At 45.3% G+C, this 13,807-nt stretch overlaps 1 protein-coding gene across 2 annotated transcripts in view; it reads left to right on the top strand.

Moving 5' to 3' along the window:
• Positions 1-834: 834 nt before the first annotated feature.
• Positions 835-13,807, top strand: part of ric1 (RIC1 homolog, RAB6A GEF complex partner 1) — a 266,797-nt gene continuing 253,824 nt past the window's right edge. For both annotated transcript variants that reach the window (XM_070888453.1, XM_070888452.1), the window contains exon 1: positions 835-1,189. In XM_070888453.1, coding sequence (XP_070744554.1) covers positions 1,049-1,189 — 141 coding nt within the window. In that variant the 5' untranslated portion in view covers positions 835-1,048. The remainder of the gene's footprint in view (positions 1,190-13,807) is intronic.

Genomic DNA, 13,807 nt, shown 5'->3' with positions numbered 1-13,807 from the left:
GCTGAGCAGGCCACATAGTTCGCATGCCAGACATGAGACTCCCAAAGCAAGCGCTCTACTTAGAACTCCTTTACGGCAAACAAGCCAAAGGTGGGCAGAGAAAACGTTACAAGGACACCCTCGAAGAGTCCCTGATAAAGTGCAACATCCCCACTGACACCTGGGAGTCCCTGGCCAAAGATCGCTCTAAGTGGAGGAAGTGCATCCGGGAGGGCGCTGAGCACCTCGAGTCTTATCGCCGAGAGCATGCAGAAATCAAGCGCAGGTTGCGGAAAGAGCGTGCGCCAAACCTGACCCCCCCCCTCCATTACCCTCAACGACTACCTGTCCCACTTGTGACAGGGACTGTGGTTCTTGAATTGGACTGTACAACCACCTAAGAACTCATGTTAAGAGTGGAAGCAAGTCTTCCTCGATTCGGAGGGACTGCGTATGATGATGATGATGACACCCTCACTACTGCACTGCAGTGTCAGCCTAGATTTATATGCTCAAATCACAAAGTCGCAAAGTCGCTTGCAAATGACCCGAGGGGTCATATTGAATTGAATAACAGAAAAGGAAATCCAAAAGGGTTCTGGAGCAGTGAGCCATCTTTTCCCTCAGCGGGTCTAATCTCGATCCGCGGAATCCGCCAGCCGGGTTTTCGCGGTTTTCTCTGGCTGGGCGGTCTGACCGAGATCCGGGTATCGGCGCTCCTGCCCGATCCGCTTAATTTGCTCTCCGGGTTTTCGCGGCTGTGTCTGGCTGGGCGGTCTGACCGAGATCCGGGTATCGGCGGGAGGCTTGGCCCCGCCCCTTCTCGAGCGCGCCGCGTCATCAGCCGGAGAGAAGATGGCGGGCGGGAGGCAGGCAGGTTGGAGCGCGAGTGTGAAGGGCGGCCAGCCCGGCGTCCTCGTCCCCCCCGCCGCCAGCCGCCGGTGAGCAAGCGAGCTTACTCTTCCCTCCCAGTCAGCCCGTGCGCTGAGCCCGAGAGAGCAGTCTTTGTGCCGAGCGGCTGGGCCGGGCCGTGCCGGGCCGGAGCGGGCTGCCTGGCTGGCGCCCGGCGATGTATTTCCTGAGCGGCTGGCCCCGCCGGCTCCTGTGTCCCCTTAAGGGCTCCGAAAAACCCTTCCACATCCAACCCGACTCGCGGAGGCTGCTGTTCGCGCTCCTGTCGCAGACGCAGATCAGCCTGTGGTACAGCAGGGTGAGTAGAGCCGGGCTGTGGGCAGCAGCACCCGAATCCTAGCAATAATCAGATCTGTGTATGTGTCATAAGGTTATGTGTGCGTCTGTGTGTGTGTCTGTGTCTCGCCCTCCTTTGGCTCGTTTACCATGAAGGAGCTCCGCATAGAGCATTTGCTTCAGGAGTCTCCTGTCTGGCATTTGAATTATGTGACCTACCCAGCGAAGCTGATCGAGTGTGGTCAGTGCTTCAATGTTGGGGATGTTAGCCTGGTCGAGGACACTGATGTTGGTGCACCTGTCCTCCCAGGGGATTTGTAGGATCTTTTGATATATCTCCAGTGACTTGAGGCATCTTCTGCACATGTCTCAGATCCATACAGGTGGGCAGCGGAAACGTTAGAAGGACACCCTCAAAGTCTCCCTGAAAAAGTACGACATCGTCACTGTTACCTGGGAGTCCCTGGCCGAAGACTGCCCTAGGTGGAGAAAGTGCATCCGGGAGGGCGTTGAGCTCTTCGAATCTCAATGCCGAGAGCGCAAAGAGGTCAAGCGCAGGCAGCGGAAGGAGCATGCAGCAAACCAGTCCGACCCACCCCTTCCCTCGACGAATGTCTGTGACAGAGTCTGTCGCTCTCGTATTGGACTGTTCAGCCACCAAAGAACTCACTTCAGGAGTGGAAGCAAGTCTTCCTCAATTCCAAGGGACTGTGTGTGTGTGTGTGTGTGTGTGTGTGTGTGGAGGTGTGTGTTATAAGATCTGTCTTTCTTATGTAAGAATCTACTGCAGCGCCAAATCCGGCTCCTCTTCTCCCTCCTTGTTTTCCCATCGCTGAGTTGTCACTGGAGTCAAATCTTCAATAGTCTGGGGATGCTGCCAAAGTCTATTTAAAACTGAGTTAAAGGGGTTTGGCCTGCATATCTGACTCAGATAGTAACATTTGATTTGCTTTGAAAGAAGAAGTGGGGTTGTGTGGGAACCGGAGGTGTTTTAAAGATGCGCAGTAGATTTCTTATATAAGGAAAGTCACGTTAAAATCATCTCTCCAGACATGCTCCCATTTTTTATAAATAATTTTGGGGCAATTGACAACTCCCACGTCGCTACATCTGTGAAATTTTGTGGAAGTCGAGTACAAAGCATGTTTTAGTGTTGAAATGGTTCATCTGATTTATTGTTTTTGCAGATCTGAGTGTGCCTGGTTATGTTCTCTCTGAAATAGTCTTGAGAATAACAGCTGGTTTGAGAGTGTTCCAACAGTGCAATGCACACCTGTAGTGTCTAGCAAAGTATTAATGCATGGAAGGATGGTGGTGACATAGTCAATCCAAGAGTGAAGCTTGAGTTGCATCATCTCAACCCAGAGATCTGTTGCTCTCCATTGTATGTATGTGGTGGTATGTTTGTGTTTTTTTTGGGAGGGAGGAGACGATATTGATGCTTGATCATATATTGTATTATTTGCTGTACTATTAGTATTAATATTTTCTATATATGAAGACTAGCAGTTTCAAACTCTCAACTGGCTAACCTTTGCCCCCCCCCCCCCCCCCCCTCCATTTGCCACAATACTTCAGCTTTTGCTCTACCTAGTCACTTCCTCACATCTGCTCTCGTCCCCTGGTACGGTCCCCATCTTCAGTCGCTCAAGTCTGCAGGGTGTCTGTTTGATGCAGAATTGGTTTAACCGTTCATCGCCAGATCTGGATGGACCACATTGCCAGATCTGGGCCCTGCTTTCCTCTGCCCAAACTGCTGACTGTTCCAGAATCTTCCTGGAATACAAAGATAACCCTAGCTTCTTTTCTTCACTATCACCCGTCTCCTTACATCTATCCCTCCTGCCCCCTTTCTCTAATTTCTCTCCTATCTCCGCTCAAGCCCTCTCATTCAAAACTGGCTCCCTCATCAAAAAGCCCACCCTTGACCCCTCTGTCCTTGCAAACTATCACCACATCTCCAACCTCTCTCTCTCTCTCAAGTCCTTGAACATATTATTACCTCTGAAATATGTGTCCATATTTCTTGCAACTCCATGTTCGTACCTTTCCTCTCAGGTTTCTGCCCCTGCCATAGCACTGAAATGACACAAGTGACATCAAAGTCACAAAAGACATCATCTGTGACTGTGGTGCACTATTTCTCCTTCTTGACTTCTCTGCAGTTTTTGACACAGTCGACTACGCCATCTTCCTCCAACGCCTCTCTGATCAATTGAAAGAAAGACTTGCATCCCAGTTGAGTGGGACTGCCCTCGCTTGGTTCAACTCCGTTGTGGACTGAGAATCTCCTGAAATGGCTTCTCTTCCTGCCCCCACACAAATGTTTAATTGGGAAGTACTGAAAATGTCAAACCAAAGAATCAGCAAACTAGGGAATAAAATCCAGTGCTCCAATGCAGTAAAGTTAAAATATTTGTTGTCCTCAAATCCCTTCAAGTCGCACCCTATCCCTGCAATCTCTTCCACCTTTATATCCCATCCTGTACCCTTTGGCCTTCTGTGCATCCTCCCCCTCAGCCACTCATTGGTGGCAGAGCCCCCTCGACTGGAACTCCCTCCCTGATGCCTTCACTCCTGCGCATTTCCAATTCTCTCTGCATTTAAAACGATCTCGAAACCCAACTTTTTAGCCAAGTCCTAATGCTGATCTTTCCCTCCATGGCATGCACTAATCCTCTTTCTCCACCTCCTTTCCATAAAGCACCGTGGGACATTTTCTGTATTGAATGTGCTTTTTAATTCCAAATTGTGGCAGCAGCATGTTGGATTGGAGATTCCTAAACATGGTGATAGACGCACCAACATTAGTGTCGTCGACCAGACTAACATCCCCAGCATTGAAGCACTGACCACACTTGATCAACTCCGTTGGGCAGGCCATATCGTTCGCATGCCAGACACGGGACTCCCAAAGCAAGTGCTCTACTCGGAACTCCTCATGGCAAATGAGCCAAAGTGGGCAAAGGAAACGTTACAGGGACACCCTCAAAGCCTCCCTGATAAAGTGCAACTTCCCCACTGACACCTGGGAGTCCCTGGCCAAAGATCGCCCTAAGTGGAGGAAGTGCAGCTGTGCACCTCGAGTCTCATCGCCGAGAGCATGCAGAAATCAAGCGCAGGCAGTGGAAAGAGCGTGCGGCACACCTGTCCCACCTGTGACAGGGTCTGTGGCTCTCGTATTGGACTGTTCAGCCACCTAAGGACTCATTTTAAGAGTGGAAACAAGTCTGTCTTGATTCCGAGGGACTGCCTATGATGATGATGATGATAGACTAACAAAACAGGTATAAACAGTAGTTCTGGGACCATAGTGCGGGACTGCAGTAAAAATCTCAAACTATGCTGCATACTTCAGACTACCTGGGAGCTACAGGAAATGCAGTATTGTGTAATTATAACATGCATGCTACCCAGTTGGGAAAGGCAAGCACAATTTAAAAAAAAAAACAATTTGCCCTAAAGGTGGTGGTAGGTTGATTTTAACGGGGCACTAATATAATGTGTATCTTGGCACTTGATCTTAAAGTTAAATGGTTAGTTTGTTTCATACACAAATAAAAATCTTTTTAGAAGAAAAAAAGTTTCCGGGGTACTGAGATTCTGTGCCACTGGACAGTATAACAATGTATGCATACTTAACATAAGTTCAGCTGTCACCGCTCAGTGGTTAGATAACTATCATAGTGCTCCTATCAGTTTTTGTTGGAATAAGGGATTTTAGATTAGTGTTCACAGCACCTTCTGGTTTAAGCAGTTTTTTTTATTATGGTGTCATTATTGCACCATGGGCTGGTTGCAGCCAAAATGATCTGAACAACAAGAGGGCGAATGCAGTGGATGGGTGGGGGAATAGCTGCCACTAGTCTGACTAGCCAAGTGGCTCCTGTTCCTTTCCTTTTCTCTTCTCAATAGTGTGGCAGTTTTACTTGCCCTTTCTAGTTGGGTATTACTCTGGCCAGAATAATTGTGGTTCTGATGGTAATGTTTCCTACATTTGCAACAGTGACGACACTTCCAAAGTACTTTGGGACGGCCTGAGGTCGTGAAAGGTGCTATATAAATGCAAGTCTTTTAATTGCAAATGAACCTGCTGCATGGCTCGATATTTTTATACCTCGTGTCTGATTGGCAACAGAAGGTCTAACACTGCCTTCTCGGGGCAATAAATTCAGCCTTGCAGACATTCTGAGAATAGGAAAAATGCTCCAGTGTTAATTGTCTTGCGTAGGTATGTTGTGTTTGTAGTACTACTTTAGTTTTATTACTATTTCTCCTTTGTTTACACACTAGTTCAACTCGATAAAATGCTAAGAAATGTTTGATTTTTGTTATGTCATCATCATCATAGGCAGTCCCTCGAGTCGAGGATGACTTGCTTCCACGCCAAAAAGGTCACAGTTGTTTCCATGAAGGACCTAATATTCCAGATCCCGAACTAAATCTTGAAGGGTGGAAGATGCCTGTGCGTGGATTTGTTTAATGTGTGATGACACCAGCCACCACACGGGCTTGACAGAACTAGGTCTTGGTCCAGTGGCAAGGATTAACCAAGACTACTGGAGATCAGCTCTGCTGCACAGACCTAGTGCGCACACATATTGCAGTGTGGGCTGACCCGTGCTGCTCCTGGGCCCTCGCCTCTTCTGGGCCCCGAACTCACGTCTCTCCTTGGCCCCGGTCACTTCCCTCTACAATCTCTCACCACTCCTTCGCCCCGACCTCACCGCTCCTGCTGTACCTACCCACGCTCCAGTCAGCGACCTGAATCTTGGTGACGTCACCAAGATCCAGGTCGCTGATTGGATTGATTCTAAATACAGTGATTTTGGCAGACTGTTTGAATTTAGGTAGATTAGTCTTGAATCTTAAATTTCTGTCACAGCACATCTGCATCGAGTGCATACTGTGGCAGCTTACTGGGGCCACGTAGGCTGCACGCAGACATCCCCCAGAGGTATCTTGCTCCAATGTCACTACTTGAATTGGAACAACAACTTAGCAATTATATTTATATCTGGATGCACAGGCACCTTGTGGGCTGCTGCCAATTCCAGGGCTCGTTTTGACTGGACCAAGGCAAAAGATTAATTGATTCCAAATTAATTCAGTGTTTGACATGAAGAAAAATTTAGATTTCCAGGAAAGATAGAGAAAGCAGAACCCAAAACAAGACTTTCTCAGATACAGCTGCACAACATCATTGTGCCCTTCCTGAGATGAAGGGATTGTCTTATGAAGAAAGGTTGAGCCGGTTGGGCCGATACTCATTGGAGTTTAGAAGAATGAGAGGTGATCTTATTGAAACATATAAGATTCTGAGGGGGCTTGACAGGGTAGATGCAGAGAGGATGTTTCCCTCAAGTGGGAATCTAGAACTAGGGGACATAGTTTCAGAATAAGGGCTCTCGCATTTAAAGCGGAAATGAGGAGGAATTTCTTCTCGGAGGGTTGTGAATCTTTGGAATTCTCTGCCCTAGAGAGCTGTGGAGGCTGGGTCACTGAATATAGTTAAGGCGGAGATGGACAGATTTTTGAATGATAAGGGAGTAAAGGGTTATGGGGAGCGGGCAGGGAAGTGGAGTTGAGGCTAAGATCAGATCAGCCATGATCTTATAGAATGGCAGAGCAAGGCTCGGGGCCAAATGGCCTACTCCTATTTCCTGTGTTCCTTGGACTGGCCTAGACTGCTGATATTATATCTGCCATTGGATGAATAATACAAGGATCGTGATGCCAAATGTGGAGCTATCTGCTCCGTAAATGGGCTGATATGTCATTGGACACCTGCAAGTGTTAGTTTAGATAAATGTCACTATTTCAGTAAAAAATGAGCCTCCCAGGTCCCCCTCCCTTTTAAATCTGCTGTCATTATCCCCCTCAAAAAAAACCATGGCACTTCTGTCCATGCAAACTACCGCCCCATCTCCAACCTCCCTTTCCTCTCCTTGAACATGTTGTCACCTCCCAAATCTATGCCCAGCTTTCCCACAACTCCATGTTTGAACCTCTCCAATCTGATTTTTGCATTTGCCACATCACTAAAACAGTCCAAATCAAAAGTCACAAATGACATCCTCTGACTGTGACCGTGGTAAACTATTCCCCCTCATCCTTCTCGACCTGTCTGCAGCCTTTGACACGACACCATCCTCCTCCAATGCCTCTCCTCCGATGTCTTGCTGGGTGGGACTGCACTTGCCTGGTTCCATTCTTATCTATCCAACCATAGCCAGAGAATCTCCTGCAATGGCTTCTGTTCCCGCTCCTGCACTGTTAACTCTGGTGACCCCCGAGGATCTATCCTTGGCCCCTTCCTATTGTTCATCTACATGTTGTGTTTTAGGATGATCCCTCGGCGGCATCATCTTAAAACACAGCATCCGGTTCTACATGTATGCTCACGGCACCCAGCTCTACCTCAACACCTCTCTCAACCCCTCCACTGCCTCTGATTTCTCATGTTGCTTCTCCTACAATGAATAGAAATTTCCTTCAATTAAATATTGGGAAGACCGAAGCCATTGTCTTTATTCCCTGCCACAAATTCCGTTCCCTAACCATCAACTCCAACCGTCTTCCTGGCCACTGTCTGATGCTGAACCAGACTGTTCACAACCTTGCATTCTATTAGACCCTGAGCTAAGCTTAGTTTGTGTAAGATAACATGACTGTTTTCAGAAAGTAGAAATGGAGATTTATGTATTGATTTGGGGGCAATTTGTTACATTGAATAAGTATCGAAGTGGACACAATTCTGGCCAAGCTAAAGTTGCTTGTGATTTATTGGACTTTGTACAACTGAATTTAATAAAAATGTACCAACTTAATGCTGGAAATAATGGAATGTCACCTCCAAAAACAGTAAGGTAAACTCTCTCTCACCTTCACCAGCATGTTTTTGGCAATGTGGGCTTAATTGCACACATCTGTGAAATATTTAAAGAGGAAAGCTATTGGGCATGAGTTGCAAGTGTCAACTTCACAAAGTAATCATGCTTGTGCCAGTATTCACATGTGCAGTTTATATGTTGATCTTTTGCTATAGAAACTGCCCCAAATATAAATGGGCAGTTTTTCCAGTCCTGGAAACAGCATCCTGCATAGCAGAATGAGAGTCCAATGGAAATCTTGCGGATGCTATACATCTGAAATGTGAACAGAAAATGCCGGAAATACTCAGCAGGTCAGTGGAGGGAGAAACAGGGTTGACCTGAAATGCTAACCCTGTTTCTGTCTCCACAGATGCAGCCTGACCAGCATTTTCTGTTTATATTGCATTTGTCTCCCCCCTCCCTCTTATATAATCTATCTATTCATCCTTTCATGTTCTTGGACTTTACAACCAATGGATTACTTTTTAAATGTAGGCACACCAATTTGCGCTCAGCAAGGACCTAAGAACAGCAAATGAATGATGCATTAATTTGTATTTTTTGTTGGTGCTGATTGATGGAGGAAGTTGGCTAAGACATCAAGAAAACTCCCTGCGCTTTGAATAGTGCCGTGGGACACTTTACATCTACTTGAGTAGGTAGGAGAGTTGTCAGTACTGCACTGTCCTGTTGGCCTATATTATGTGCTCAAAGGGCTTGAACCCACAACCTTCTGGCATGGGCAAGAGTCCTACCAATGGAACCAGGCTGACATGTTAATAATTTTCCACTGGAAAGTAAGTAGTATATTTTAATAGAAGCTCTGGAGATTTGATTAAGTCTTAAAATAACATCAAAACCGTAGTACCTGTATACTACAGTTGGTGGTAGCACTGCACAATTAGCAATTCAACGGTGATACTTTTCTAATTACAAAAATAGATGAATATGTGCTGATAAAGTAATTGCTGATAAGTTATGGAGTGTTGGGAGCGTTGTGCCAGATACTAACCTGCCACTCCATTTAACTCTGGAGATTGCAGATAAAATAGTAAGCCGTATCATAAGACCAGTGAAATGGTGAGAAAGATGAAAATATTGTTTTGGTGTTGTACAGCCTTTTAGAAGCAAGCTGCTGTCTCAATAGAATTCTGGAGGGGCACTCAGTAAGCTGAAGCTGTACCAACTGGCTCTCCTCAACCACCCCCATTGCTGCCCATTCCTCGACTATGCTAGATCACACCTTGTGCTTTCTTCTCAATTTTACGGTGGCTACTTCTCCTATGGTATGTATAATCTGTTGGTGCATGCTTTAAGCGTGCATGATATTTAGTGATCTCTTAATGGTTGACTGCAGGGCAACTGGTTCTGCTTGGTTTGCAAAGTGAATCGATTGTATATTATGAATAAGTGCACTTATCCATTTGCATACTGCATTGTCATTACATGCACTGGTGTGTCAGCTTGGCAAGGTGGTGGCATTCTCACTTTTGCTTCAAGCATCATACCATGGCTTGAGTACATAATCTAGACTAATGAGTACATAATCTAGTGCAGTACTGATCATGTATTATAGGATGTGGCATCTTTTAGCTGAGATGTTAAATCAGATCTACCGTTCAGGTGGACACTAAAGAACCTACAGTGCTATTCGAGGAACAAGGAATTCTCCTGATGTCCCTGTCAATATTCATTCCTTAGTGAGTGCTGTCAAATAAAATATCTAATTTCTATTGTGGAGGGTCGCTGTTGCAGCATGGTTTTTGTGTTTGCACAAGGATCACTGCACTGTGATGAGGTGCTGTTCAAGTTTTGGGGGAACTGGTTTACAATGAGTTAAGCACTGGCCTTTCTGCTCTGCTGGTTGTCAGCATCCCTTGTTAAATGAGTTTACGCAGCCACGTTCAGTTCCTAGTGGATGTAGGCTTATCCCTAATTTGCTAATGATAAATCTGACTGGGGCTACAGATGGCTGGTGTGGGAAATGGGGTGCTGTAAGTCACACTAGTACAGTAAAGGTTCTTAAGTTGGAGCTGGTGTTCATTGTTGGGGTGGAGTTGGAGGAAATTTACTCTGCATTTGGCTGTACAGTGTCTACTCCAGGAGTGTTTGATGGCACTGGGTGCCTAGAGTAGTGGGGGTGGAGGGGGGTGCCATTCCACAGCATTTAATTTGAACTTTACAGTATCTGAGACTGTTGATGAAACACATCTGAATAACATGATGCATGTTATGAGCTCTACTTTCATCCTGTCTCTATGGACTTATGCATTTCAAACATTCAATATCTGCCATTGCTAGCTCATAAATGCATTGTTTCATGTTTGGGTCCGACTTGTTCCTTTAATTGTGTGCAACTTTAGCCTTAAAACACAAGCTCATTGGTATTGAGAGAGGGCGATTTAGCCTATGTGTATATTTTTTTAATGGACCTTAAATTCCGGTCGAGCTCTGCTCGCGGGCAAACGACAGAAAAAGAGAAAAAAGATGCGCACTTGCCTGTTGCTGCTGCGCCCATTGGAACTTCCGAGCCTGAGGCCTCTAGTGACAGCGCGTGCACGTGGGGACGTGCGCAGGCCGGGAGCTGAGACAGCAGTCAATAGAATAGATTCTCATTCATAGTAATAGAAGTTCCGTAAGTCCGGAGCTCCTATTACTGTGAATGAAAACCCTCCCACAAACACCCAAAACACAATAAAAAAATAGAAAATAAATTACATATTTAACATTCATTTAAAGTAAAGTTTGTTGTTTTAAAAAAATATATATTTTCCTGACTTTTTAAAAAAGTTTTTTTAATTAAGCCTTAAAATAAGCTTACCGTAATGGGGAGGGTTTTTAATAATAAAATGTGCTTTAATAACTTTATTTTAAAATGTTTTTATGTATTTTTAAACACTTGCACAAGATTTTAAAGGACATTTCCAGGGCAAGATATTTGTAAATATCGGAAATCTTGTCCTCCGAGATACGGAGGATCTGTCAAGCCAGAAACTTGACAGATCGGAAAAGCCGGTTTTCAGTGCATGCCTAGTTGCCTTAGGAGAAGATATATGGTGGGCCTTGTCCTTGAACTACTGCGGTACATACATTATATATGTCATGATGGAAGAGAGTAATTTGTATAATTGCACTTAGTTGGCACCTTTTTAACGTTGTAAAAGGTCCTAAGGCACTTCATAGCATTATCAGACAAAATTTGACACTGAGCCACAGAGATATTGGGGCGTGACCAATAGCTTGGTCAAAGATGTAGATTTTAAGGACTGACTTAAAGGAGAAGGTAGAGAGACAGAGGTATAGAGAGGGAATTCCAGAGCTTAGGACCTAGGCAGTTGAAGGGACGGCTGCCAATGGTGGAGTGAAGGAAATCAGGGATGCTCAAGAGGCCAGAATTGGGGGAGCGCAGAGATCTTGGAGGATTGTCGGGCTGGAGGAGGTTACAGAGAGAGAGTGGCAAGGCCATGAAGGGATTTGAACAAAAAAGATGAGCATTTTAAAGTTGTGGTGGTAATGGCGGTGAGGGGATGCATGAGCAAGACCTGGTGAGTTAGGGTATGCGCAGCAGGGTTTTGGATGAGCTCAAGTACAACTTTGCAATCTTTGTTTCTATCTTACTTGCTATAATCCTTGCAAACATTTCTCTTTCTCACTCTACTACAACAACAATAACTTGTATTTATTTATACATCGCCTTTAACATACAACAACAAATTGTATTTATATAGCGCCTTTAACATAGTAAACCGTCCCATGACATTTCACAGGAGTGTTACCGGGGGGTTGTGAGGCTGCAGAAGATTAGAGATCGGGAGGGGTGAGGCCAAGGAGGGATTTGTAAACCAGGATGAGAACGTAGTAAAACATCCCAAGGTACTTCACAGGCGTGTTATAAAACAACATTTGACATCGAGCCACATAAGGAGATATTAGGGAAGATGACCAAAAGCTTGGTCAAAATGGTAGGTTTTAAGAAGCAGCTTCAAGGAGGATAGCGAGGCGGAGAGGGTCCGGGAGGGGATTCCAGAGTGTAGGGCCTTGGCAACTGAAGGCACGGCCACCAATGGGGCAATTAACATCGTGGAGTGTTCAAGAGGCTAGAATTAGAGTGCAGATATCTTGGAGGGTTGCGGGGAAATTAGAGATATGGAGGGATTTGAAAACAAGGATGAGCATTATAAAATCGAGGCATTGCTTATCTGGGAGCCACTATATGTCAGCTAGCACAGAGGTGATGAGTGAATGGGACTTGGTGCTGTTGTGGAAAAATATTTCCGAGACTGTATAATATATATAAAGAGAGGTTTATTAAATCGGAGACAAAGCTTTGGGAGAAGTGTTAAAGACCCCTGTCTTTGAACCATCTTCTCAAATTGGTATCTGCAGTGAAGTCCTTTTATCTTACAAATTACGTCACTTTACAACACATGCTTTAGCACTACAAAGCTGTTACTATCGAAGGCTAAGCTTTTGATATATAACCCATCCTGCATTGTGACAGGGCAGTATAAACAAGTGCAGGCTTTTGACATCGGTATAAACAAACATACCTTGCACTTAACTCTCCAGTGTTTATTATCTCATTTTCCTATCTCCAGCATAATGCATCAGTATTGTCCCTTACAAAATTCATTTAAAGGGGAAAATAAAACAAATGTTTGGTCCCGTATACTAGTCCAGTATATGTCCAAAAATCCGCTCCAACAATATTCCCCCTTTTGGTCCTGGAGGATGTTTACGAAATCCAGATGACCACAATGATAGTAGCATATATTCGTCCTTTGGGGTATGTTACTTCCCTGATGTTCTGTATGTCCACCTTGCCTGTAGCTCAAGGCTACCCTTCAGAGATAGTGGTCGGTGTCATCGTCGTCTGTTTCTTCATCCTTGGTGTCTTCAGGTATTTCCATCAGGTGTGCTTCTTCTTTGGCGATTACACTGGCTACTGGCATCAGTCGAGCCATCATAACTTTACAGCAGATATTAAAACACCCGATAATCAGACAGCAAGTAATTATTATTACAACCAGAATAATTACTCCATGCATAAGATAGGATCCCCCTAACAGCCAGTCAAACCAGCCAGATCCTCCTGTCGTGGATAACTTCTTTACCTCCCTTCTTATGTGATCAGCGAGGTTGGTTATGTTTTCTGAATTATCGGGAATGTAAGTGCAACATTCAGCTCCAATTAAGGCACATTGTGCGTATGGCTACCATTTCAGCCGTTATGCCCTCCATTGCTTCAGCAGTGTCGTTAACTATCTGTTCCAGTACCCTCTCTAGATTACGTAATTCATCCATGGTACGTCTTATCCCGAATGGGAGCATCATGACCCCAAATAGCCTCTCTACCGGGGTAAGATCTCGTCTTAGTTGACCTGGTGTCTGTACTTCTGCTAAAGTACGTACCCGTCTGACAAAAAGCGACCACATATCCCAAATAACAGGACCCGCTCCAGTTCTGAGGCAACCAGGGGTAGGCTTTATGCCCGCACACAAAATAAGTGCCATTGTATGCTGTTAGATTCGATCCCAATCTCTCAGCTTCCGTCGCCACCTAATCTTAGGGTCCCAGTCCTGGCTACTTGTCTGATTCTTCAAACCCTCTATTTCAAAGAACCCCTGGTTTGTGTTTCGCTGGCTATTATGTTCCACCTGGCGAGGTTAAAGTATCCTGCTACAAAACCTGTTTCCTCACCGGTCAGGTTTCTAGTGAAACAAATGTCAGCGGTGGGCCTTCCAACTCCTGAGGTATTGGTCAA

The sequence above is a fragment of the Pristiophorus japonicus genome, chromosome 1, assembly GCF_044704955.1.
Source record: "Pristiophorus japonicus isolate sPriJap1 chromosome 1, sPriJap1.hap1, whole genome shotgun sequence".
NCBI classification, from domain to species: domain Eukaryota; kingdom Metazoa; phylum Chordata; class Chondrichthyes; family Pristiophoridae; genus Pristiophorus; species Pristiophorus japonicus.
Note: the sequence above shows the minus strand (reverse complement) of the source record. Positions and strands in the feature narration are given on the sequence as shown.